Source organism: Salvelinus sp. IW2-2015, linkage group LG5 (assembly GCF_002910315.2).
Source record: "Salvelinus sp. IW2-2015 linkage group LG5, ASM291031v2, whole genome shotgun sequence".
Classification (NCBI taxonomy): domain Eukaryota; kingdom Metazoa; phylum Chordata; class Actinopteri; order Salmoniformes; family Salmonidae; genus Salvelinus; species Salvelinus sp. IW2-2015.
In genome coordinates, this window is record NC_036844.1 from 14,419,325 (window position 1) to 14,443,805 (window position 24,481).

The 24,481-nt window shown below is 42.3% G+C and overlaps 1 protein-coding gene and 1 pseudogene across 1 annotated transcript in view; both read left to right on the forward strand.

Annotated features, from left to right (window-relative positions):
• The window catches only part of LOC111963945 (voltage-dependent N-type calcium channel subunit alpha-1B-like), a 95,772-nt pseudogene extending 86,656 nt beyond the window's left edge, over positions 1 to 9,116 (forward strand).
• A 4,481-nt stretch (positions 9,117 to 13,597) lies between these two features.
• Positions 13,598 to 24,481, forward strand: part of LOC111964505 (collagen alpha-2(I) chain-like) — a 131,438-nt gene continuing 120,554 nt past the window's right edge. The window contains exon 1 of the mRNA XM_070443566.1: positions 13,598 to 14,002. Within this exon, the coding sequence (XP_070299667.1) occupies positions 13,879 to 14,002 (124 nt within the window). The 5' untranslated portion in view covers positions 13,598 to 13,878. The remainder of the gene's footprint in view (positions 14,003 to 24,481) is intronic.

The following is a 24,481-nucleotide window of genomic DNA, read 5'->3' on the forward strand; positions in this document are numbered from 1 at the left end:
AGGCCCACACGAGAAGGGGGGGTGGAGCCTGGGCTGTGGGTGTGGGAGGAGCCTATCTTCCACAATCCAGCCATCCTTTTGAGATCGGTTCAATCGGTCACCCTGCAGAAGCGACTGATGCCAGCTGGTTTACTAAGGCTGGGTGACCTGCGGCTGCTGGGTGAGGAAGGGTGGAAAACCCCGGAAGTCCTGGCACAACAAACAGGACTAACATCTCTTAGGCTGCTGGAGAGATTCCTAGGGGAGGTCCAGGAGGCACTGTCTGAGCCGGTAAGGGGGGGGTGTTTGAGCGGCCAAAGGGGGGGAGCCACCGATGTTTCCGCTACTGCAGGTGACGGCAGAGACTGGGGACTGGCAAGGGGGTATGGAGGACTTGTTGGACTTTAACACTCCGAGCCTGGGGGAGTTTGAGAGGGTGGGAGGTAATGCCCTCTACAACCTCTGCATTAAYGTGACGAAAATTAGGAGCCTAACAGGAGTGAAGGCACATCAGTGGCAGGGGGTATGTGAGGCTCAGGTAAAGTTGGCTATTTGGCTAACAAGGAGGAACAGGGTCAAAGGTGGGGGGATAACAGACCCTTTACTATTATTTAATGGGATGGTCTCTGCACGCCTTAGGGTGTAATTTGAGTTTCATCAAATTATAAAAAGTGTAGAGATGTTTCAGGAGATGGTGTGTCGGGGAGGCCGTCTGTATAGCTGGGGAACATGGGTTGGATATACGGTAGTAGAAGTGGTGAGGTTTTGGTTATTGGGATGTGTGGTGTTGTTTTTAATCGTGGGGTAGAGGACAAGGTGAGTATAGAACACAAGGGATATTTGTTTTTCAAAGGGGGTGGGGGGGTTGTGAAGTTTTAATGAAATGAGGATGTATCATTAAAGAAAGACAAAAAGTCAAGTCTCTCTCTCTCTGTCATATCTCTTTCCTTTTCTCTCTCTCTGTTATATCTCTTTCCTTTTCTCTCTCTCATCCCTCTCTTTCCATCTCTATGTTGGCCTCTATGTGCTCCCTCCATTCCAGTTGGGAGTTCACATACTCTCACCGTCAGTTTGACACTCTTTAGACATTAGCTAAAGCCCATATTGGTGTGAGTGGTCAAGATCCATGTCACCTACAGTAGAATTATTGTTGAGTGTTTTAGTACTTTACCTCACATAAATCCATGGGACACCAAACACTCTTTTTTTGCTTTCTTGCCATGAAGTGACGTGATATGACCATTGTGACCATTGTATGTTTGTGTGTCGTTTCAGTGGTTTGTTAATGTTTTAATGTAGGCACGGAGAGCACTGCTATTTTCCTACTTTGACATAACTGTACTGTTCTCTCTTTATTTCCATGTGTTGTTGTTGTGGTTGTTGTGGTTTTTGTTGTACAAACCACTGACTGTAGCTACTGGCCGGGACTGTGTGATAGGAACTCTTAGAACAAGCTCAACGGAGCATATAGAATCAAGAATCAATTTGGTTATGATCTACAATATCACTTAATTGATTTACCTTTTCAACAATTAATTAAAAACTAAACTTGAAAAGGACGGTTTATGTGGGGAATACACTTGTGCTGTTTCCAGGAGACTGCTCTTGGCATTATGGGTCAACTGTGGCAGGATGTCATCCAGGCTGTTACCACCAGAGGGAGGAATAACGTAGCTAGTGTTCCAGCCTGTCATTTCACTTCCTTTATTTACCTCCAGGCTTAAACTTCTCAATGTTCTATTTTGCCATGTTAATTTCACTGCAGCACCAGGCTTTTTCCAAACACACAACTCAGAGCCTGTCAAGGTGGGAAATATTTAAAGGGAAACGTCAACACCCTGCTTATTCTTAGTTCACTAGCAGTGTCTCCTGCTAGTTTACGACAAGTTTTAACAACTCAGGCCAAACATTACGTACATCCAACCCCAAATCGAACACTACCTCTTACCCCCTATGCACCTGTGTGTATAAAAAAAAGATAGATTTAGATAGCATGGTAAATATGGTATGGTGCCAGTATGTTGCCACTTAGCATGCCAGAGGCTAGCTCTTGTCCAGATCATTGCATGCAGCATGCTGACACTGAGCCTTCCTACAACGTCAGCAAGCCGCACATAAGAGCTGGCCAGAGGCAAAGTAGAGTCATTACCATATCATTACCATATTGATTATACCATAGGGATAGGGGCTAACGGGTTGATATGGGATTGGGCGGTGGTATGCCAATCATTAGTGATGTGTTCAAGATTAACTGTAGTGAGTATTGAAATCACTCAGTGTTTCAGTCAGAAATGTCTCCTCAACATTTGTGTCTGAAGAGGTTGAACGTGAGTCTCAAGCCCAGAGATTGGTGTCCACTGGTCTGTCGTACTTCCTCGTCTGTACTGTGTCTGCTGTCTAGTGAACAGTTTGGTGCTTGATGCTCCAGTCCAGTGGTTGTGCTGTATTCTAAAATACTCTACTGCTACACCACTATGGTAGTTAGCCCTCCATCTTGTATTCCTCCACTCACCGTTTTTCGTCTTTGCTCGCTCCTCTCAGCCTATACCTGACATCAGTCCTATCAGGCGGTCGGCGTCCACGTTGGCTTCCCAGCGCCCCCAGGAGGTGAGTCTGAGTGACTACACCCTGGAGAGGCCTAGCCAAGCCCAGGCCCAGTCGTCCTCAGTCCCAGGCCAGGCCCAGGACAGGCCCTACCACCATCACCACCACCACCGCTGTCACAGACGCAGGGACAAGGAGAGGGACAAGAAGCAGAAGTCACTCGACAGGACATCCAACGTGCAGCCTTCTAGTATAGCAGGTGAGAGGGGGTATACACCATACATGCATGTGCAGATACGCACATTAGCAACGCACATGCCCCGCCAACCTCAGAATTCCCTCTCTCCAGCCATTACTTCCCTGTTTTTGTGGGGTGAAAAATCACTTGTCACGTAATTGTTGCTGAATTGATTTATTTCCTATTCTTGCTTGTACAAAGCATATTTTCCCACAAACATCTGTTATGGCCGCTCAAACACATGCTGGTCCCCTTCAAAATGTCAACATGTTGATTCTGATCGGCATCATTTACAATGCTGACCCTTGGACGGGATAAAACGCACAAAGGCAATATTTATACCACAAGATGGGAGAAAGGTGGGTGTTCCTTTTTTGTTGTAGTTTAAAAAGGTTAAGAGTTCATTAATTTGAAATGTTCACAAAGTAATTCACCTGCAAAGGAAGCCACTCCCAAAAAGGAACTGCCAAATCTCATAAATAGTAGTATTTGTGTGTGCATTGATAAATTCCAACTAAAGTTGACTATGCAAAAGGGTCATTTATATTCAAGTGTATATGCAAATTATACATAATCAAACGTTATTATTCTATCAATATAATAACAAAACACCTAAATAAGCCATATGAGGCTTAAAGATGTTATCATGGGTCCTTTCATGACATAAAGTTGAAACGTAAATTCCCACCAAAACTGGTGGATTTCATATGTTTTTGTCTGTCATTAAACAATTGTCTATGAGCTTTAAATCAGTCAATATTTAATGAATTTTTATTCATTCAAAAAGGGTTGAGTATCTCACTCCATTATGCAGCTATTACATGTATCACAATTGTATTTTTGACCTTTTATAAATACATTTGGAAGACCGTTGCTTTGCTAGTGTCAATCATAGCTTACACACACACACACACACACACACACACACACACACACACACACACACACACANCACACACACACACACACACACACACACACACACACACACACACACACACACACAGTTTCACACACACACACAGTTTCACACATATGTATTCACATGTTCACATGCATACTTCCGCTCATGCAGCAACATACACAGACTGAAAGACATCTCACTGTGGAACCCATATAGCATAGGATGAACTATGAATTCATACAGAAATAGAGTAAGGAAACCGTTCATTCTCAGAAGCAGCAAAAGAGCCCTTGCTCTTGTTCCAAATCGCTTGGACGCTTTTGCATAGTAGCAGAAATTCCGTATCGGATTAAGGGCCTGTGATCGGGTTATGAAGGAAAGAGGTTTCTGTTGCGTTTAAGAAAAAGCTTGAGCCAGGGATTTTGCGTGTCAAGCTTTCCATCTGACTAACAAAGAGACTTATGAGTTCCCCGAGGAAAATATGCTTTGTGGGGATGTGATTTTTTAAAGTTTGTATTCACCGTTCCCCTTTGTACTATAACCTCAAAAGCGGTAGTTATAAAATTGGCTAAGCTGCTCCAATAGTAGCTCCCCTTATGGGCGACGGGGCAGCCACTACGCACTGTACAATGATGTGAAATTAGCCAGTCTCATGTGCAGTCTAAAGCTCCCTTTTTCTTCTAGTCGAGATTATCTCAGGTAGCCTGAGCGCCACAGAACAGGGGCTTCAGCAGCCAAGAGTTTTGTTGGTTTAGTTAGTTTTCTCCCATGGGTTAAAGGTCATCAGTACACACATGCACACACACCCATACTGACCTACTGTACCTCATACACACCCACACAGATACTGTACCATTCCACATGGCTCCGAATCCATGATGACACCCCTATGTCCCTGTTTGCTCTGTATGAGTTCATGTCTGACACACATGAGCTGTGTCCCAAATGGTACATTATTCACCATATGGCTCTGGGCCCTGGTCACACGTAGTGCCTTACATAGGGAATAGGGTGCTAATTGGGACCTAGCCATGACCTCCATAAAGCAGGAACATGATCCATGGAACTGTTGTGCTGGCTGAGTGTACTAGTGGTGCTGGTCAGTGTGTGTCCACTAGAGTTCAATGGCGGGAACCCGATTACTGAGATTTATCAGGATTTACCCCCTAAAATCATTCCCTTTTCCGAGGATAAGTAACTGCTAGAAACCGGTAAATMATAATAAATTATTTCTATGAACAGCATGGCGTGAAATGGAACTGTTAAATTATATGCGCTGTCAAATCTGGTTTCTCTACGGCCTCTACATGATGAATCATCAATGCTCAGGGTGGGGACAGACAGCCCATCTCAGTATGGAGCGCAGGTTACAATGCATGTAGACCTATCATCTCATCAATGGAACTTTTTTTATTGTGATTGGCAGGCCTATATTTTCTGCAACATAGTCTATGCTACAGTAATATAAATACCAAATGCACATCTAATTTACCCATCTCCATCTGGCTTTCGGGGGTCACCTTATTAATATTTTATTATTATGTTTTTATTTGGTATTTTTTATGCGGATATAGATAACAGACGGAACTGGTAGAGGGCAGAACACACACGGATCCCCTACCAAATCAAACCCACCCCAACCCTTCCATGTTCTAACAGAGCCCCACCCCAAAACCAGACATAAAGCAGGCATGATAGACCATTTATTTTTATTTTAAAGAGATATATATTATGTATTGCAGCTGCAGAGTTTTAAAGCAGTGCACCCTGTGAGCACTCTCTGAGTCTTTCTCTCCAACAACTCCATTCAAATTACATCCAAAAGAGATAATCCTGTTCTAGTTTGATATACAGTGCATTCGGAAAGTATTCAGAACCTTACATTTTTCCCACATTTTGTTACGCTACAGCCTTATTCTAAAATGGATTAAATAAAAAAAATCCTCATCAATCTGCACACAATACCCCATAATGACAAAGTGAAAACAGTTTTTTTTTAATTCTTGCAAACGTATAAAAATACAATTTGAGACTCAGGTGTATCCTGTTTCCATTGATCATCCTTGAGATGTTTCTACAACTCGATTGGAGTACACCTGTGGCAAATTCAATTGATTGGACACTATTTGGAAAGGCACATACAGTATCTGTCTATATAAGGTCCCACAGCTGACAGTGCATGTCAGAGCAAAAACCAACCAATGAGGTCCAAGGAATTGTCTGTAGAGATCCGAGACAGGATTGTGTCGAGGCAAAGATCTGGGGAAGGGTACCAAAACATTTCTGCAACATTGAAGGTGCCCAAGAACACAGTGGCCTCCATCATTCTTAAATGGAAGAAGTTTGGAACCACCAAGACAATTTTTAGTGCTGTCCGTCTGGCCAAACTGCGCAATCGGAGGAGAAGGGCCTTGGTCAGCATCATGCTATGGGGATGTTTTTCAGCGGCAGGGACTGGGAGACTAGTCAGGATCGAGGGAAAGATAAATGGTGCAAAGTACAGAGAGATCCTTGATGAAAACTGGTCCAGAGCGCTCAGGACCTCAGACTGGGGTGAAGGTTTACCTTCCACCAAGACAAAGACCCTAAGCACACAACCAAGATATCTCAGGAGAGGCTTCAGGACAGGTCTCTGAATGTCCTTGAGTGGCCCAGCCAGAGCCCGGACTTGAACCCAATCAAAAATCTCTGGAGAGACCTGAAAACGCTCCCCATCCAACCTGACAGAGCTTGAGATGAAGTACTCAGTAAAAGGTCTGAATACTTATGTAAATGTTATTTTTCAGTTTATACATTTGAATACATTTGCAAAAATGTCTAAAAATCWGTTTTTGCTTTGACATTATTAGGGTTTGTGTGTAGACTGATGAGGAAAAAATCTATTTAATACATTTTAGAATCATTTTTCTGAATGCACTGTATAGCCCTATATATAGATGTCCTAGACTACCTCTTTCAGGTAATAAATTCAATGCAGTACTAGCTTTAGTTTTAGCTAATTAATGATAGGTTATGCATAAATATTTTTTTCGCATTTCTTATACCAATAGACTTTTTGAAGAGGGACGCACGCATTTTTTTGCTGAATTGTAAATACAGCAGCCAATAGAATTCACAGGAAGTTTGAAAGAAGAGTGAATGCACAATGGCGGTAGGCTATAGCAGTTATTTATTCAGACCCATAGCGATTCCATCTTCYTGAAGACAAGTGAAAGCCTCCTGCATCTAATTCTAGTCCTATATTATTCAAGAATGTCATTAGAATGATGAAATATAAGGATAATGAAACTTATTTCATGTAACTGTTGAAAGCGAGGAAGGAATGAACCAACAGAGAAAGAGGAGGTAGGCTAATAACATTAGGGGAAATATTATGTAAGGTATATACTGTATATGCATCAGCATACTAATTATACAAATAGGCCCTATTATATTTCAAAATCAAATTCGCTATCAAGTACTTGTAACTCTGTCGGCCGCTTGTGCTGCTCCAGAGTCATGTTCTATCCCTGCTTTKTCATGGTTTGAACGGTGTGTGTAATTCCTGTCCATATAAAACAGTATAATACAATACAGAACAGTAATACAGTTCACGCTCAAAAATATTATTTATTTACCAAAGAGAGCATATAGCGAGCTACATCTATGAGCTTTTATGTGTTTCTGTCGTGCATAATGTGCAGTATAAGATGCTATATACAGTATACAGTAGCAGTAGTAGTATATTATATGTATTGGATAATGGCACAATKATTTGGGCCTAGGCTCATTGAATGTCTTAAATGTAGGGCTCATATAATGTATGGCTCATCAGGCTCAGGTAGCATCAGGCTTGATTTTTTAAAATCAAATCTCTAATCAAATCCAGACATAGGCCTTTTAATGTGCTTTTTAATGCTTTTGAATGACACTTTAGGTTTTGGCGTAAAGTACTGGGTTACCAGGAAGAAAAGTAAATTATTCTCGGGATGGAACATTTGTAAAATACCAGGAAAATATTAAACCCTAGTGTCCGCTGGTGGCCACACAGAGATCATCTGCAATAGAGATCAGGCCGTATTCATGGTCTGGTGGAGCGCATTGGTGTCGTGGGCGCAGGGTGTTTTTTGTGTTGGCATTGGAGCAGCAGCTGGGCTTTATTGGTGCAGATAAAAGGCCCCAGTGGACAGGCCCAGTCAGTGGGATTTATGGACACCTCTTGGCAGGGCAACAGAAAACCCAGAGAGGAGATGGAGAGAGGGTGAGGGAGAGAGGGAAGGAGGGAGAGCAATAGACAGAGGGAGGATGAGAAAGGGTTACATTCCTCTGGGCCAGACACACTAGGATAGGGCTCTGACACATTAAGAATGAAAAACAGCCACTTAAAGCTGTTTTGTTCTGTCATTGTGGTTTTCATCAGAGCATAGAATTTTGGAAGAAAATTGAAAGATCAACAGAAATCACTTCCTGATGTTTTAGCGTTATGCATTTTTATTTGGTCTGAGGGATGCACACCCACATGCACATATACACTCCACGAGTGTAGTTTACTTCAGTCCCTAACCCTGTGTCTGTGTGTGTCGGCCTCAGGTTTGCCTGCTGACCCTGCCGTGGAGGGCTTGTCCGGGGAGCGGGCGAGGGAGCGTGACCGAGGCAGGCCTCAGGAGAGAAGGCATCACTCTGCTGCCGGGGAGAAGCAGCGCTACTACTCCTGTGAGCGCTACGGAGGCAGGGAGCACTACCACACCAAGTCAGCCGGCCCGAGCCGCTCCACCTCCCCTGGAGAGACCCATGACCTAGGCCTCTTCAAGCAGGTGAGTGGCCCTGGAGCTTGTGGTTTTAGGATGGGATGATAGTGCTGCTTCAGGGTGAGATGATTCAGGTTAGAGTGGCCAGTATCCCGTCCATCCCTGCCTCTCAACTACTCTCTGATTTGTTTGCTGTCTCTTGCAGAGTATCGGCATTGCTAAAGGCAGCCAAGTGGTCTTAACTTCAGCGTTCAGCACACCGTGCCGTGGGCGCAGACAGCTTCCCCCAGACCCCCCTCACCCCCGCCCGCCGTGGCCTACAAGACCGCAACTCCTCACCTGTGCAGTTTGTGCCACGGGGCACAAATCCAGTCTCAGCCGTGGCCTCTCGAGCATAGCGCCCTGTTGGAGTCACCGCCGTGCCCGTCACCCGCATCGGCCAACCCCAACCTGAGCCCCAGTTGCGGGTGCCCCTCCACGCAGCCTCCCTGAGGAGCCTGATGACTTCCAGGACCGCTGTGAGCACCCATGGAGGGGGAGGTGGCCGCTCCCCCAGGACCTCTGCCTCAGCATCCCATGGGGCTACTGAGCCTTCCTCTGCACCTGCCCACAAGGCCGGGCTGGGTCCCAAACGGTACCACTTCACTCTGGGGTCAAGCCGGTTCGAGTTCCAGCACCAGAGGAACTGGGAGCTTCCGGAGAAGGAAGAGATGACTGGTGCTAGCGTAGCTTCATCCCCCTTCACATGTCTGAAGCGTTTTAGCTTGAACGTTGATGAACTCGCTCATCTTTTGTCAGATTACAGTACAGTGTTGATAATGTATAAACATATGCCATTTAGCAGACGCTTTTAGCCAAAGCAACTTACAGTCATGCGTGCATACATTGTATGTATAGGTGGTCCCGGACTCAAACCCACGATCGTGGCTTGCAAGCACCATGCTCTACCAACTGAGCTACAGAGGGCACATGTCAGTTGATGTAGTTCCTGCATGCTCATAGGTGGCCAATGGAGACAGGTATATTCCAAGTGTGTTAAACATACAGGAAGTACTCTGAAAAGGAAACCATTCTTCGGACGTTTTCTCTTTCTAGGCAAATGGCACTAAAGGACGAAGGACACCTGATATTACATTTTCTCATTCCATTCTTGCACTGAAATGAAAGCTTTGATGGTGTGCAGAGCACATGTGAAATCCCTGTGAATATTTAAAGCGGTGGTTAGTGAAATAGTTTTAATAGATGAAAAAAAAAGCCTAAATGTCTTCCTTACTGTCTTTGGAGGAAAACAAACTAAGACTGTGAACTGTGTTCTCTACAGTATTGCACAGATAAAAGCCTTTCTCTCCCCATCTGTCCAGATCTAATATGGGATTACGTGCTATTGCTGGCTAAAGGACAAAACACACCGTCCTACGAACGGTTAAAAGCAGCGGGTGGCTTGTCCTGTCGCCAGAATAACGGGCGCCTACTCTATTAATAACCAGACGATTCTACACGATGAATCGCCCTGCCTGTGACACCAGCTGGTGATGTACTGTGCATGGCCGACGTTCGTTATGGTGTGTCTTGTCCTGTGGTGTGTCTGCTGGCACTGGAAGTAAATATGAGTAGAACCAGGAGGAACAAGTGATGATAATGATGCACTACCACCAATCCTTCCCTCTCTGAGAAAATCCTTTAGTATCTCTTGAACTCTTTCTACACAAGAGTGTTGTTAGACTCCTTAGGTACACTCTTAGAAAAAAAGGTTCAAAACGTTCTTAGGCCCATAGGAGAACCCTTTTAGGTTCCATGTTGACTCTCTGTGAAAAGGGTTCTATATGGAACCAAAAGACTTCTACCTGAAATCAAAAGGGTTCTACCTGAACCAAAAAGGGTTCTCTATGGGGACAGACGTATAACCCGTTTGGGTTCTAGATAGCAACTTGTTTCTAAGAGTGTATTACCAGAGTCATATATAGAGAGTTGAGCCAATGCACTTTCTGTCTGAATGTTCCGAGACGGCCACTTTCTCCTCCATAGCTGTTGCTAAGTGATAATTGCATAGTGCGACTTGGATACATATCATTCCAAATGCTAATCAATACAAATGTATGTTAATTTCGCTGCTCTGTTTGCTTGTTTATAGCGGGTCATTTCTAGGGAACTGTCAGAGCGCTCTCGTATTGTTACATCCAACATTCAAGAATAAAGTTCTATATGGGTTTAACATGGCGCTGTTCTAAAACCTGGCCTAACTCTCTCATTCTATACTCTGGGTATTACAGTAAGATGCATTACGGAGAGTATATGGTTAAGTAGGTATAGTATTGCTGCTGTTTTCCCGTGTCACCTATGACATGTTGAACTATTTCTGAACAACAACAAAAAACACAAAACACAGAAGGACCGAAAGATTCTAATTTATTTTTATGGAACTATAACATTAAATGAATATCTTTTCATGATGTTCATTTTTGTAAGTTTACATAATGTAAATTAATGAGTGTAGTTGGGTAGGTCAACTCTTTCTAACGTACTGCTCTAGTGGCTGAATACCAAGTGCCTATCATTATATATATGTTATTATAGTCAATGCAGCCTGACTTTTGTGATGTATCAACACTGGAGAGGAGAGGATGGAACATATGATAGGTTTACAGTATATGAGTATATATAGTCACTGTTATGCATATGAGTAAGATGTATATAGTTGTAAAGCAAAGGAGGTTTAGTGAATCAAGGAATACAGTAACAAGCTTTCTCTTTGAAACTCCAATGAGGAAAGAATGCAACACATTTTTTGTAATGATTATGTAATAGAGTTATAAGTAGTCAGAACTACAGATCTAAAGCAAGCAATGTAATGCATGCCAGGGTTTTGAACTTGTCGAAGTTGTATATACTTTTGCTTAAGGGTGTATACAGAGCTTTTGCCTTTCTCTTCCAAAAATATACAGTACTGCCAGAGTTAGATGGAAGGCAAAGTGGTTCCAAGGGAAAAAGTGCCATTTGTGATCCCTCCAACTAGGAAAGTTTCACTTTCGTGTTCTTATTGATAGAAACAATATATTCAAGTATCATGTTTATTAACACTTGCCTCATATCTCTCATATATGAAGAGAAGTAGATTACATGTACAGTATGCTTATAGATTCTGCCACTTTTGCCCATATCTCATGGGTTTGTTTTCTTCCAAATATATTTCTCCTGAAGGAGGGTTGTGTGAAGGCCTTCACTAACTGATACATAGCCTACAACTTTGTGTCTTCGCAGGTATTGAAGGTTGCGTTGACAGTTGACTCTTTCAAGTAGGGCTATGCAACAAGGTGACACTTTGGACTAACTCTCACTTGCCCTGTAACTTTACCCTCTGGGTTCTCCAGATTCAGGCTTTAGCATGATTGTGACAAATTTTACTTAGGATTTATTTACAAAGAGTTGTAAAAATGCAAATGTAGTATATAATGTACATTGAAATGCATTGACAAAGGCACAATTATTATAAATTGAATTATGTCAAACAGGGCATTTTGAGTTCAGCAAGTCTATTGCATGTAACCTGATAGAACCACCCAGAATGTAAATGTGTTTGTTTTTATTGTACTGAATCAGAAATCCCATATTTATTTGTTTTCTAACATCAGATATATTGTGCAATCTATTTGATGGATCGTTAAAAGGTGAAGTATTAGACTTTGAATCGAAGTCTTTACATTTGAACATGGCTATTTATAGGGGAGGTACAGTAGCATTGTAGATTGCAAGAATCTTCCTTGGCCTCTAAAGGTCACTTTATGGTGCCCTAGTTGAGGAGAAAGCAGTGTGCACCCCTAGATCTGTGAACAGATCCTTTATTTTTTCAACCTCACCCACCCCACCCCAAACCCCCGTTAATTTAGAGTGCCATTTTAAACCGCACCAGTTTTGTCTCGGCATACCTCATCCAGTTTTCCTGTGGCTATATTCCCTGGACATGTCATGTTTGCATGTTATGAAAAGTATGTGCATGTGCAAAAAAAACAACTTTCTTTATACAATCTATTCACCGGTTGTATTTTCTGAAGATCTTTAATAAATATGTTTTTGTTTCTGGAAAGACAAAAGAGCTTAAATATCAACATTTAAACAAAAGTATTGAACTATATTTGAACCATATGTGTGGTTTAGTGAAGAAGGGTTGTTTTCTGAGGTTCTGGAGCAACTGGGTCCTTTACTGTCGAATATGTTATATGACTGTCAATCCTACAGTCATTTATACCATTACATTTTGTATGAATTGAAGTCCTTAAATAAAGATATATGAAAATGAATACAGCGAATGACTTGGTGTATTTCTTGGTAATACTCACCTGCTTTATGGTGATATGTTTTGTTGTGGATATCTTTATTGTGAGAGTGGCATATAGGGACTTGCTTTTCACTCAAATATACACTACTGTTCAAAAGTTTGGGGTCACTTAGAAATGTCCTTGTTTTTGAAAGAAAAACAATTTTTTTTGTCCATTAAAATAACATCAAATTGATCAGAAATACAGTGTAGACATTGTTAATGTTGTAAATCACTATTGTAGCTGGAAATTGACATTTTTAATGGAATATCTACATAGGTGTACAGAGGCCCATTATCAACAACCATCACTCCTATGTTCSAAAGGCACGTTGTGTTAGCTAATCAAGTTTATCATTTTAAAAGGCTAATTGATCATTAGAAAACCCTTTTGCAATTATGTTAGAACAGCTGAAAACGGTCGTTCTCATTAAAGAAGCAATACAACTGGCCTTCTTTAGACTAGTTGAGTATTTTAGTATGCCTCAATGTTTTTCCTCGAGGACCCCACACTGGACAATTTATTTTGTTGAGGCCCCCATAATTATCCAGATAATAATCATTTTGCCCCCCAAAAAACGAAGTTAGACAGGCCCTCTGGGCTAAAAATGGACCAGCCCATCTGGCATGTGCCCAAAATGCCAGATGGCCAGTCTGCCCCTGACCGGTTCCCAATACAACTTGTTCTCCAATTTTAATTGAATATCCTGCCTGAAGCACTTGCCTGGAGAGGGGAGCTGTCGGTCTCCCACTAGCCTAGTCTGTCAAATGCGTGATGCAGAGGTGTTGGGACCTTAGAGGGGTTTCATTGGCTTGGATCGCGAGGGTGGGCGGGAAGCTGTGGAGTATTTGCGCGCGAGCTCTTCTTGYATGAGAGAAGGTGGAGAGGTTGCCACAGATGCTTTTGGAGAGAGATCTTCAAAACAATTCAGCTAATGTTATATTCATGAAATATACATATTTGTCTCAGAACTGAAGTGATTTTACCTTCAGTGATTTATAAGTGAGAGGTTTTGAGTGAAAGGGAAACGTTTGACTTTACCAAAAATGCATAGCGCTGTTGGATGTTTCCGCCTCCCCATCCCATCAACCTGAGGACGCATTTATTTACCAGTAATACATTGTTCGACGTTAATTGATTTAAACAGTTTAAAACGTTCCGATATTGAAGGAAATGTTGTTCTGGGTGGTAAAGTGGACATGTTGTCTACTAGTGCTCTTCAAAATCAGCGCTGCCTCTGTTGACGCTGGACGCACAGACTCTCCTGGCGAGTCAGGGTCGGGGATGCTACCAACAGGTGAGGAAGGACATGTGGTTTGCTGAAATAATGTGTGAATACATTTGATGAGTGAATGTATCTTTAAGCCTGGCCATATAGCTATGACGTCGAAGTGCTTTTGAAATGTCCCTCGCAGTAAGTAAAGTCAACTTAGACTGTCACCTAGCCAGCCTACTGTTTGCCATAATACATTGATTTCTCAATTATTCAATTATTCAAGGAACGATATTGAGTGGACTCTACATTCTTGTCATATAACTTCTGGGCCTCATTGAGCCGCTAATGTTTAATGAAATTTTTCTTAGTGGGAATAAGTGCTTCTTGTTTATCTTATCTTCTTTGTCAGGTTTGTCACATCACATTTGTATTCTTTCTGGGAACAATTATATTGAAGTAACCCCTCATTATTTCACTCCGAATTATTTCTAAAATGTACTCTTTTCTGAAACATCCCTTACCAGCATTATATGTATTTAAGTAGACTTAGATACTGTTATCAGCTATGTTTATATGCCACCTCCAGCACAGCATGCTCTTTAGAGCCAGAGCAGATTTGAGCACACTCTGATAATGTGCCATAATCATTGGCAAGATTAATTTAACCCTCCTTGGACTGATTTCCTGGCTGTCCAGCTTGAACCTTATTAGATTACATTCTGCATGTGAACTTCTTGCAGACAACTCCACTATCAGTCCTATTTATTACCGTAAGCCAGGAGGCTGTCCAAAAAGAGTGCGATATGGAGTCTCTAATTGATCGTTGTCAACGATCCTCCCCCTGGTACCCAACCCCCTTATCTCATCTTGTCTTTTGTGCCACCTCTCTCTTGAAACGGGTGCTTGTGCTTAGCTTTAACCTCGATTTTAAGAGCTCTTGGCACATGGTGAAATCAAGACACTTGTCAACAGTCACAGCAATGAAGGTGGTTGACAACATCCCTTGAAGACTCAACACAAAGCACAGTGAAGTAACTGCTTTCCAACACTTGTACAGTATGATGAGGTACACACTGTTTGAACATCACTGACAAATGATGATTGCGTTCGAACACAGTTCAAACCCTTAGTGCTATWGGGTAGGCTCAATGTGTCAGTTGTCTATCTCGACATTTTGGCCATATACACACTGGCATAGCTTTGTGATACTGTAACTCTTGAATTGCTCTCACAGCTATTACCATACGTCTAATGATGCCTTAGAGTCAGAGGATCTGAGTAGTACTGTATTATTGGAGCACTCACTGGGGATCAGAGCTCATTGCCAGCTGGGCTCTAGAAAGCTGTTGAAATATGCAACAATATCAGTGACAGTAATATCAATATCAGTGACAGTACTATCAATATCAGTGACAGTACTATCAATATCAGTGACAGTACTATCAATATCAGTGACAGTACTATCAATATCAGTGACAGTACTATCAATATCAGTGACAGTACTATCAATATCAGTGACAGTACTATCAATATCAGTGACAGTACTATCAATATCAGTGACAGTACTATTTTCCAAATGTACTATTACTACATTTCCTCAGATATCTTTAGGTCAGTTTGTATTTGTATTTATTATAGATTCCTGTTAGTTCCTGCCAAGGCAGCAGCTACTCTACCTGGGGTCCAGCAAAAATTAAGGCAGTTATAATTAAAAAGAAAACATTACAATACATTTCTAACAGATTTCAGAACGTATTAAGTTGCCACATAAGGGACCAAAAATAGTTGTCTGAAAAAACAAGACCAAGCTAAAGGCTCGAATTAGACTGTTAAAGTGACAGACAAATCCTGGGGTAATGTTGATTGAATCCAGCCCCAAGTGCGGTGTCAAATGTTTTTACTGAATGTTTTGAGAGGGGTCCCTGGAGTCGTTGCGGACGGCAGAGCGTGAAAGCTTTCTTTAAACAGTGCAGATTTTCATGGAATAGGCCGGTGATTATGTAATGTTAAGATAATAGTACTCTAGGCAGCCAAATAAATAAGCCTTGTGAGGTGGTTACTCATTGATTTAGATTGTATTACTATTATTATCTGTAGTAAAAATAGCTTGGCTCACCTGGGGCTTTGTTATTTCTGTTGATACTAAGAATGATGACCAGTATCATAGAAGACCTAAACATAGTTGAGCTCAATAACCTAATAAGTTTATCCCACCGGGTGGGAGTTATTTTCATAGCCTTTTGACATAGCAAAAGTGACTAAACCCACAGCAATGCGTTAAGCGGTGACGGTGACCTCATACAGTATAGCTGTCTGCACTGTAATTGCGCTGGTTGTGGTGGACTTTGGTGGCAACAACACCTTTGAGACTTCGCTATAGTGTGCAGGGAGATTCTGTACATCATCCCAGCAGGTACCCTCCATGATCTATCATATAAGAATCACTCAACGGGTGCATATTTGAACTCTCTCCAACTGTGATGAATTACATACTGCACGATTGCAGTCTTTTCAGCAGGGGTTGATAAATCGGCTTCATTTTTTCAACAGCTTTTGTATTAAAGTTCCTACAGTGGCAATTTGTCTGTTTGGCTTGAGTGCCAGCCCTGGTTTGGCATGACAGAGTAGACTAGGGCAAAGAGGAGCGGTGTAGTCGCTCAATCTAAGAAATGAGCTATCAAAAACAGGTTGTTATCTCTGATATTACTCTGGATCTCTAATTCAGCCAGTGTTTGGAATACTAGCACCCTTGCTCCATTACTTTGAACCTCAGAGATCATAAAAGCATACTGCAATTCTCAGAATGTAGAACATCTGTTGTCGAGCAAGTTGAAAAAGATGAGTTTGTATTCACTCAGTCAATATTTTTTATTCTGTACAAGCTTCCTTCTTTTCACTCTGTCAATTAGGTTACTATTGTGGAGTAACTACAATGTTGTTGATCCATCCTCAGTTTTCTCCTATCACAGCCGTTAAACTCTGTAACTGTCTTAAAGTCACCATTGGCCTCTCTGGTAACTGAGTTAGGAATGACGCTTGTATCTTTGTGCTCAAGGGGATATTCAATGTCCAAGTTTTTTATTTTTAGCCATCTACCAATAGGTGCCCTTCTTTGCGAGGCATTGGAAAACGTCCCTCGTCTTTGTGGTTGAATATGTGTTTGAAATTCACTGCTCGACTGAGGGACCAGATTAACACACCAGCATTATAACATGTTATGACACAGTCATAACCAAATTCGCCTAAAATGACCTACCAAAATCTAACTGCCTGTAGCTCAGGACCTGAAGCAATGATATGCATATTCTTGATACCATTTGAAAATAAACACTTTGAAGTTTGTGGAAATATGAAATTAATGTAGGAGAATATAACACATTAGATCTGGTAAAGATAATACAAACAAAAAAACATGTGTTTTCTATATATATTTTCATCATCTTTGAAATGCAAGAGAAAGGCCATAATATAATATAGGAGTCTAGGCACAATTTAGATTTTGGCCACTAGATGGCAGCAGTGGGTGTGTAAAGTCTCAGATTGATCCAGTGAAGTATTGCAATACTGCACAATATTTTCTATCAAGTCTGCCCAAATGTGCCGATACAAAATACAAAATGTAAGTTTACACACTCCCAGGAATGTCATACATGATGTATCATTAGTTTATACACTAACTTTCACACATCTAGATGGCCGGACGGGGTGGGTGTGGAGCCAGAGACAGCAGGGGTTCAAACTGTAGAATGCAGTTCCTACATTTGAATATAAAAATGGATTATATCAAACAAAACTATGCCACATTTTATCTCTGGGACCCCTAGGATGACAAATCAGAGCAAGATTAATTCATGTAAGTATATTATTTACCTTCAGAGGTGAATGTATCAAACCAGTTGCCGTGATACATTTTTTGTTGTTGTTGTGCACTCTCCTCAAACAATAGCATGGTATTTTTTCACTGTAATAGCTACTGTAAATTGGACAGTGCAGTTAGATTAACAGGAATGTAATCTTTCTGCCCATATAAGACATGTCTATGTCCTGGAGAGTTTGCTGTTACTTACAACGTCATTCTAGTCACATTAGCACACGTTAGTAACAACCGTCACGGTATAAGGACACCGATCCTACGGGATCTTTCAAAGGTTAAACACTATTATTGCACACAGAGTGAGTCCATACAGTTTATTATGTGACTTGTTAAGCACATTTTTACTCCTGAACTTATTTAGGTTTGCCATAACAAAGGGGTTGAATACTTATTGACTGAAGACATTTCAGCTTTTGATTTGTTATTCATTTACAAAAGTTTTGAAAAACATAATTCCACTTTGACATTATGGGGTATCGTGTGTAGAAAAATCTATTTTAAATTCAGGCTGTAACACAACAAAATGTGAAAAAAGTCAAGGGGTGTGAATACTTTCTGAAGGCACTGTAAATACCTGTTCCTCAATGAGGAGGATATTGTTTATTTTTCTCTTGCGATCTCATCCAGTCTGCATGCTCGCAACACTTATCTAGCACATTGTCATCTCCCTGTCGCCCCCAGACGACCAGTTCAGAGGAACGGTACCAACCATGTCTGCTGGCAGGTTGATCTTATGATGTCATTGTCAATATAGTGCCAGATCCATAACCATGCATCTGCATCCAATGAAACGCGATCCAAGCTGCGGCTGTGTTGAGAGTGTGTCTGGAGCATATTATCAGCTGAGCCAGGCAGAGGCACACACAATGTGGCACGCACACCTAACTCCCTCCACCAGCGGTCCAGTCTCGGCTGTGAACCGGGTTGTGAACAGAATCAGGAGTCGTCCAATGGGCACAAGCCATATGCTGGACCAGAACCTGGGCCATTATCTTTCTACAGGAGAAATAGAAACAGATTGTAGATTGTGTGGGTTGATACTGTACAGAGTAGTCATTTGTTCAGATGGTTGGTGTGCTACAGGAGAATCAGAGGGTGTACCACAGGGTTTGGTGCTGAGGCCAGTGTACAGTATGTTTGTGGTGTTTTTGTTCAACCTGTTTTGCAAAGTATTAGCTACAACCTTGCCTGGCCTCAGTGGGCAATTTGAAACAGTAGGGTTTCTATCTCTGTCTATCAGTTAAACAGAGTTATTCGTTTTACACGCTCCATAATCAATGTGCAGCCCACAAAACACATGCCAGGCTGTAACAAAATAGAGGTGAGTAATGTGGTAAGGGTTATTTAATGAACCTGACATGCTGCAATTGTGTCCATTTATCCCTTGTAATACATTCTTGAGTTCCTCTGCAGGCTCGTAAATGTTAAACACCTGCCAATTCAGAGGTCCACCCAGTTATTGTTGACTCCAAACAGTGTGGTAGCAACCAAGGCCATAACTCAGTGACAATGCGCGGATTTATTTTGATTTTATACAAAATGCACCTGGCGTCTCATGTGATGCCTTCTACAGGGGCCTTTCTTGCACTGTCTCTTTCTGTGTCTGTGTATTCCCTTCTCTCATACCCATGTTTCTTTTCTTTCCGTCTTCCCCTAGCCAGCTTTCTCAATTTGTCTCTTGCTCTTTCAATGTCTCATTTGTACAGAAACATCCTGTRTCTGTCTCTTTTTCCTTCTCTCTCTCTCTTCCCCCTCTCCCAAAGACTTGGCTTCTGCTGATGATTTAATTTGAGAAGGTATGCCCCATGAAAAATCACACTGTCTTTCCACTTACAGTCAATAAGGGGGAGCCTAGCCCAGGTGTCCAAGAAAAACTCCAGTCCTGGCAGGCTTGCTGCAGATATGTGCCTAATAGCAGGCTCTGACTTCACTTTTCACCACAATGCCCTCTGGGACCCCCTAAAACTATCACGGTATTGTAATTCATKATTTTTTTAAAGTCAAGGTGTGGGGGCCAGACGGCTGGTTTTAACTGGAGCAGCTGTGACGTGTAACTGCCCTAACATGCTGTTTATGTTCTGCAAAATAGATGCCAGATGATGCAATGTTGTTTCATGCTGGTTACACACACACGCACACATTCTCTCTCTCATACACACATCACATTCCCGTTTTGAGCCACAGTACAACGGTACAAAACTGTTTCTCCTGGCATACACTCAGGTCCATTGACCAGCTGGCTTCTCAGTGACCCTTGTCTGACATCATCACTGTGCACTAAATCTGAAAATAAATACACCACTCTCCCCTGCCCTATTAGGGTTAAACATGCCATTCATGTTCCTCTTTAGTCTGCCTCAAGTATGCCATTGGATGGGACTACAGGTGGGATCAGATAACATTCTACAGAGTTTCAAGTTGTGGTTTTTGACTCATCAACATCTTTACAAGTGTCATTCTAAACAATGATTCGGACACATGTCGGTCATCTTTGTCTTATCACTCGCGAGGAGGCGTTCAACAGTCCCATCAAATCTTCAGAAGTTTTGACTGCAATCCATCTGAGGCTCCAGGGGGATTTAGATTCTTCTTCTTATGTCATTTATTTTTTAGAAGCCATGTCTTGCCAGCCAGGTCTAGCCCGGTTGCCAAAATCAACATTCAACATGCTAGTTTGCGAATAAGATCAAACGAAAGGCTTGTGACATGTTAATAAGTGTCCTTCACTCTGATGTACAGTAAATGTGCGGATCTCTATCTTCATTTTGCTTTTGACTGATCTTGATTGATGAAGGACCTGAGGTAAAAGACTGTTTTAACAAACGGAACTCCACACGTCCAACGGAGGACAGCCAGAGGGAGCAGCATAAGTACACCTTGGCGTTGTTTTTTATTTTTATCTTTTTTCTTCCTTGGTTTCCTCACATGAACCATGTTCTTTCTCTGAAATTCCTCCCGTGTCTCTGTCAGGACACGTTAAGCTTATTGTTTACTTTAGGCTGATTGATTTGTGTTGAAGTCCCTGCTCAGTTCTGCATGTCGCATGCTCTCAGCGGGGTCGTGACCGGCAGGGTTGAGCAAAGCGGCCAGAAGCTCAAGGCCTGTTAAAGTCTTTGGAGGTGTTTAGCTTGTGGAGGGGCTCCATCATTGACTGGTCCCTTTTCATGGTGGAGCCCGGAGCTGTGTCAATTTCATCAAAACAGCCCCACAACAAGGTATTTTAACAAGGGTTTTTTACTATGTTCTTGGGTGATTGTGTGTGCGCATGTTCGAGTGTGTATATTAATTTGTCTGTCTTTGTGTAGAACTGTGTGTGTTTGTGACATATGGGGTTTTGTGAGGACGGATGTGATAAACTGCATCACTGAGACGCTTTTCTTGTTTTGTTGAAGCTCTGGTAAATTAATGTAGTCTGGATGTACCAAATGGCTCCACTACAAAAGACCCCGTACCCTTTCATTAAGATGGAGCCCAGAATGACTGAGTTCACCCGTCCGCTGGATGCACACCCTGACTCCCAAATGTGTCCTCATTGCCACCTTCAGCGCCAGCCAATCATTCAGACTGTAAATTATGAATTCCCTCCACAGTTGACAGATGGCTCTATGTGCCATGACCTCATGTCAAGCAACGACCCCTTTAATTCACATACTTCAAAAAGTTACTAACATTCTGTCTCCCTCACTAAAGACGTCTGCGAATGTTTTGCTGAAGGAGGACATGACCGATTGGATCCCTGTCATTGTTAAAAGAAACTGTCCCTCTCAGTGCCACTGATTTGGTGAGTGTGATGTAACAGACTATGTTCTGTGCTGTTGACAGATGTGAGGAGAAAACCACCAGCATCTCCACCGCCAGCACCATTACACAACGTTATACAGAGACACACTCTATGTCACGTTCCTGACCTGTTTTCCTTTGTCTTGTATTTATTTTAGTTGGTCAGGGCGTGAGTTGGGTGGGTTGTCTATGGTTGATTTTCTATGTTGGGATTTTGTGTTCGGCCTGGTATGATTCTCAATCAGAGACAGCTGTCAATCGTTGTCCCTGATTGAGAATCATACTTAGGCAGCCAGGGTTTCACTTGTGTTTTGTGGGTGTTTGTTCRTGTGACTGTGTTTGGGCCACACAGGACTGTTTCGGGTTTGTCACGTTTGTTGGTGTTGTATTTTGAAGTGTTTTGTTGATTTTTCATTAAATAATGAACCCTAACCACTCTGCGTTTTGGTCCACACCTTCTGTCAGCGAGGACAGCCGTAACACTCTATGACAATGTCATTCGGAGGAATTAACCCTTTTTTGGGGGGGGGTCACATGAAACAGAGTGAAGACAGGGTCCCTTGGAGATAGATTGTATGCTATTTCCATATGTCCATTTCACAAAAGTCTTAGCTATTTCAGCGTTCATCCCATTCTCTTCAACCAAGGAGATGTTTTCAAGGCTTGTGGTAGGTACAGCACTACCCTTGAATTTAGAATTTCAACAGTTTGGAATAGTGTTGAGGGTTAATTCTTAGGGAAATGTCTTATATTGACCTGACAGGATGGAGTGCAACAGACGGGAGTGTGAGGGAAGGGGTCTTGCTGTATGGCATGGGACCCCTGGACTGGTACGACCTGCCTGCCAGGGGTCATGGTTTTACTAGTTCCCTGAAGAGCAACACGATGAAATGAACATGCTTCTGGGGTCAGCATCGTGATAGCCTTCAGCCGATGGCCGGCATAGGCCAAACCTTGTAAAAWTCTTTACAAGATGTTTTACAAGCACTCAAACGGCCTTGTCAGTGCAACTTTGGGGTTGTGTTACCCCCTTATACGGTGCCCTACTTGATAACGAAGACCTTAGCCAGACATTGTCAGCTGTTACGAGGGCAGACGAGCATCTACCAGGTCACTGGGATTTCAGGAAAGATTAAATTAAATTAAATGACTCACCACCTGGATTTGGTCCTATGTAGCAAAATTTGAAAGGGTGTTTTTTTTATACATTGGATAAAAGTAGAGACTCAGAGCTACAAAATGGTATATCATTCACTGCAATTTTGAGGAACAATGGGAAAGTCATTCTGCTTTGAAAGTTGATACYTTTGTAAACTCACTTTTGAGATAATGGCCTTTGAATGTTTTGGTATCTAGTGAAGAGCTCTTCTTGGTCTACACCCATCGTTCACACCCTCTTAAGCTTTCGCCCCACCCATCTCGTTTTCTCGGAGCGTTCAGAGCGCTCTCTTGACGCTCTGGCTGATGATTTGTTTACCTTTGGATAACATGAAAACTGGCTAACCAGCTCTGCTGGCAACAATTTCATTACGCATTTTTGCCGACGTTTACTGGCACCGGCCATATTCAACGTGTGCTGTACACTATAGCTTAAGACATGTAACTAGCTAGCTAGGTAAACAATGAACCTAACTAGGTAAACAATGTGTAAGATCACACATGTCACATAACGTTAGCTAACGAGCTAGCCAGCTAACGTTAGCTAGTTAAACAACAATGAACATAGTGCCAAATCATGCCGTTACTACCCTGCATGAATCTGCTGGGAGCTAACCAACCAGGTTCAATGTTAGCTGCTAACATTAGGCTCTGACTAGCAAAGCAAACAGTTTCGGTATACAAATAATAACGTCATACACGTAACATTAGCTAGGGAGCCAGCCAGCTAACGTTAGCTAGCTAGCTAACAGTACTTTAGCTTGAAATTAAACCACTTTCTGTCTGAAACGTGTAATATCTGAAAATGTTGCTAGCTAGACTGTCTTACCCGTATACTTCATCATGCATGATGGACGCGTCTCCCTGTCACAGATGCCATGCCACGGTTGCTCTTAGTATGATAATGTAATCCGGAAACAGGTGTTTTCTCCATCTCTTCAGCTATCATACTCTAAGTCCTCTGATTTCAAAACATAACACACCAGAAAGTGGAGAGCAACACTTATGCAGCTCCACTACACAAGAATCTTTTTTTAAAAGCCGTGTTCGACAGGATTACCATCACAAACTGACCAGCTCAAGTAGACAGAAGCCTCTGAATGGCAGACCAATTCAAACTCCTCTCTCGGCATGTCCAGCCCACTCATTATCTCAGCCAATCTCAGGAAGAAAAAAGAAGCGTCCTCTCACTGTCAACTGCGTTTATTTTCAGCAAACTTAACATGTGTAAATATTTGTATGAACATAACAAGATTCAACAACTGAGACATAAACTGAACAAGTTCACAAGACATGTGACTAACAGAAATTGAATAATGTGTCCCTGAACAAAGGGGGGGTCAAAATCAAAAGTAACAGTCAGTATCTGGTGTGGCCACCAGCTGCATTAAGTACTCCAGTGCATCTCCTCCTCATGGACTGCACCAGATTTGCCAGTTCTTGCTGTGAGATGTTACCCCATCTTTACCAAGGCACCTGCAAGTTCCCGGACATTTCTGGGGGAATGGCCTTAGCCTCATCCTCCGATCCAACAGGTCCCAGACGTGCTCAATGGGATTGAGATCTGGGCTCTTCGCTGGCCATGGCAGAACACTGACATTCCTGTCAGCTCAGGATGAGCCTGCAGGAAGGGTACACAATGAGGTAGGAGGATGTCTTCCCTGTAAAGCACAGCGTTGAGATTGCCTGCAATGACAACAAGCTCAGTCCGATGATGCTGTATCTCTCTCACATTACAACAACGGAGG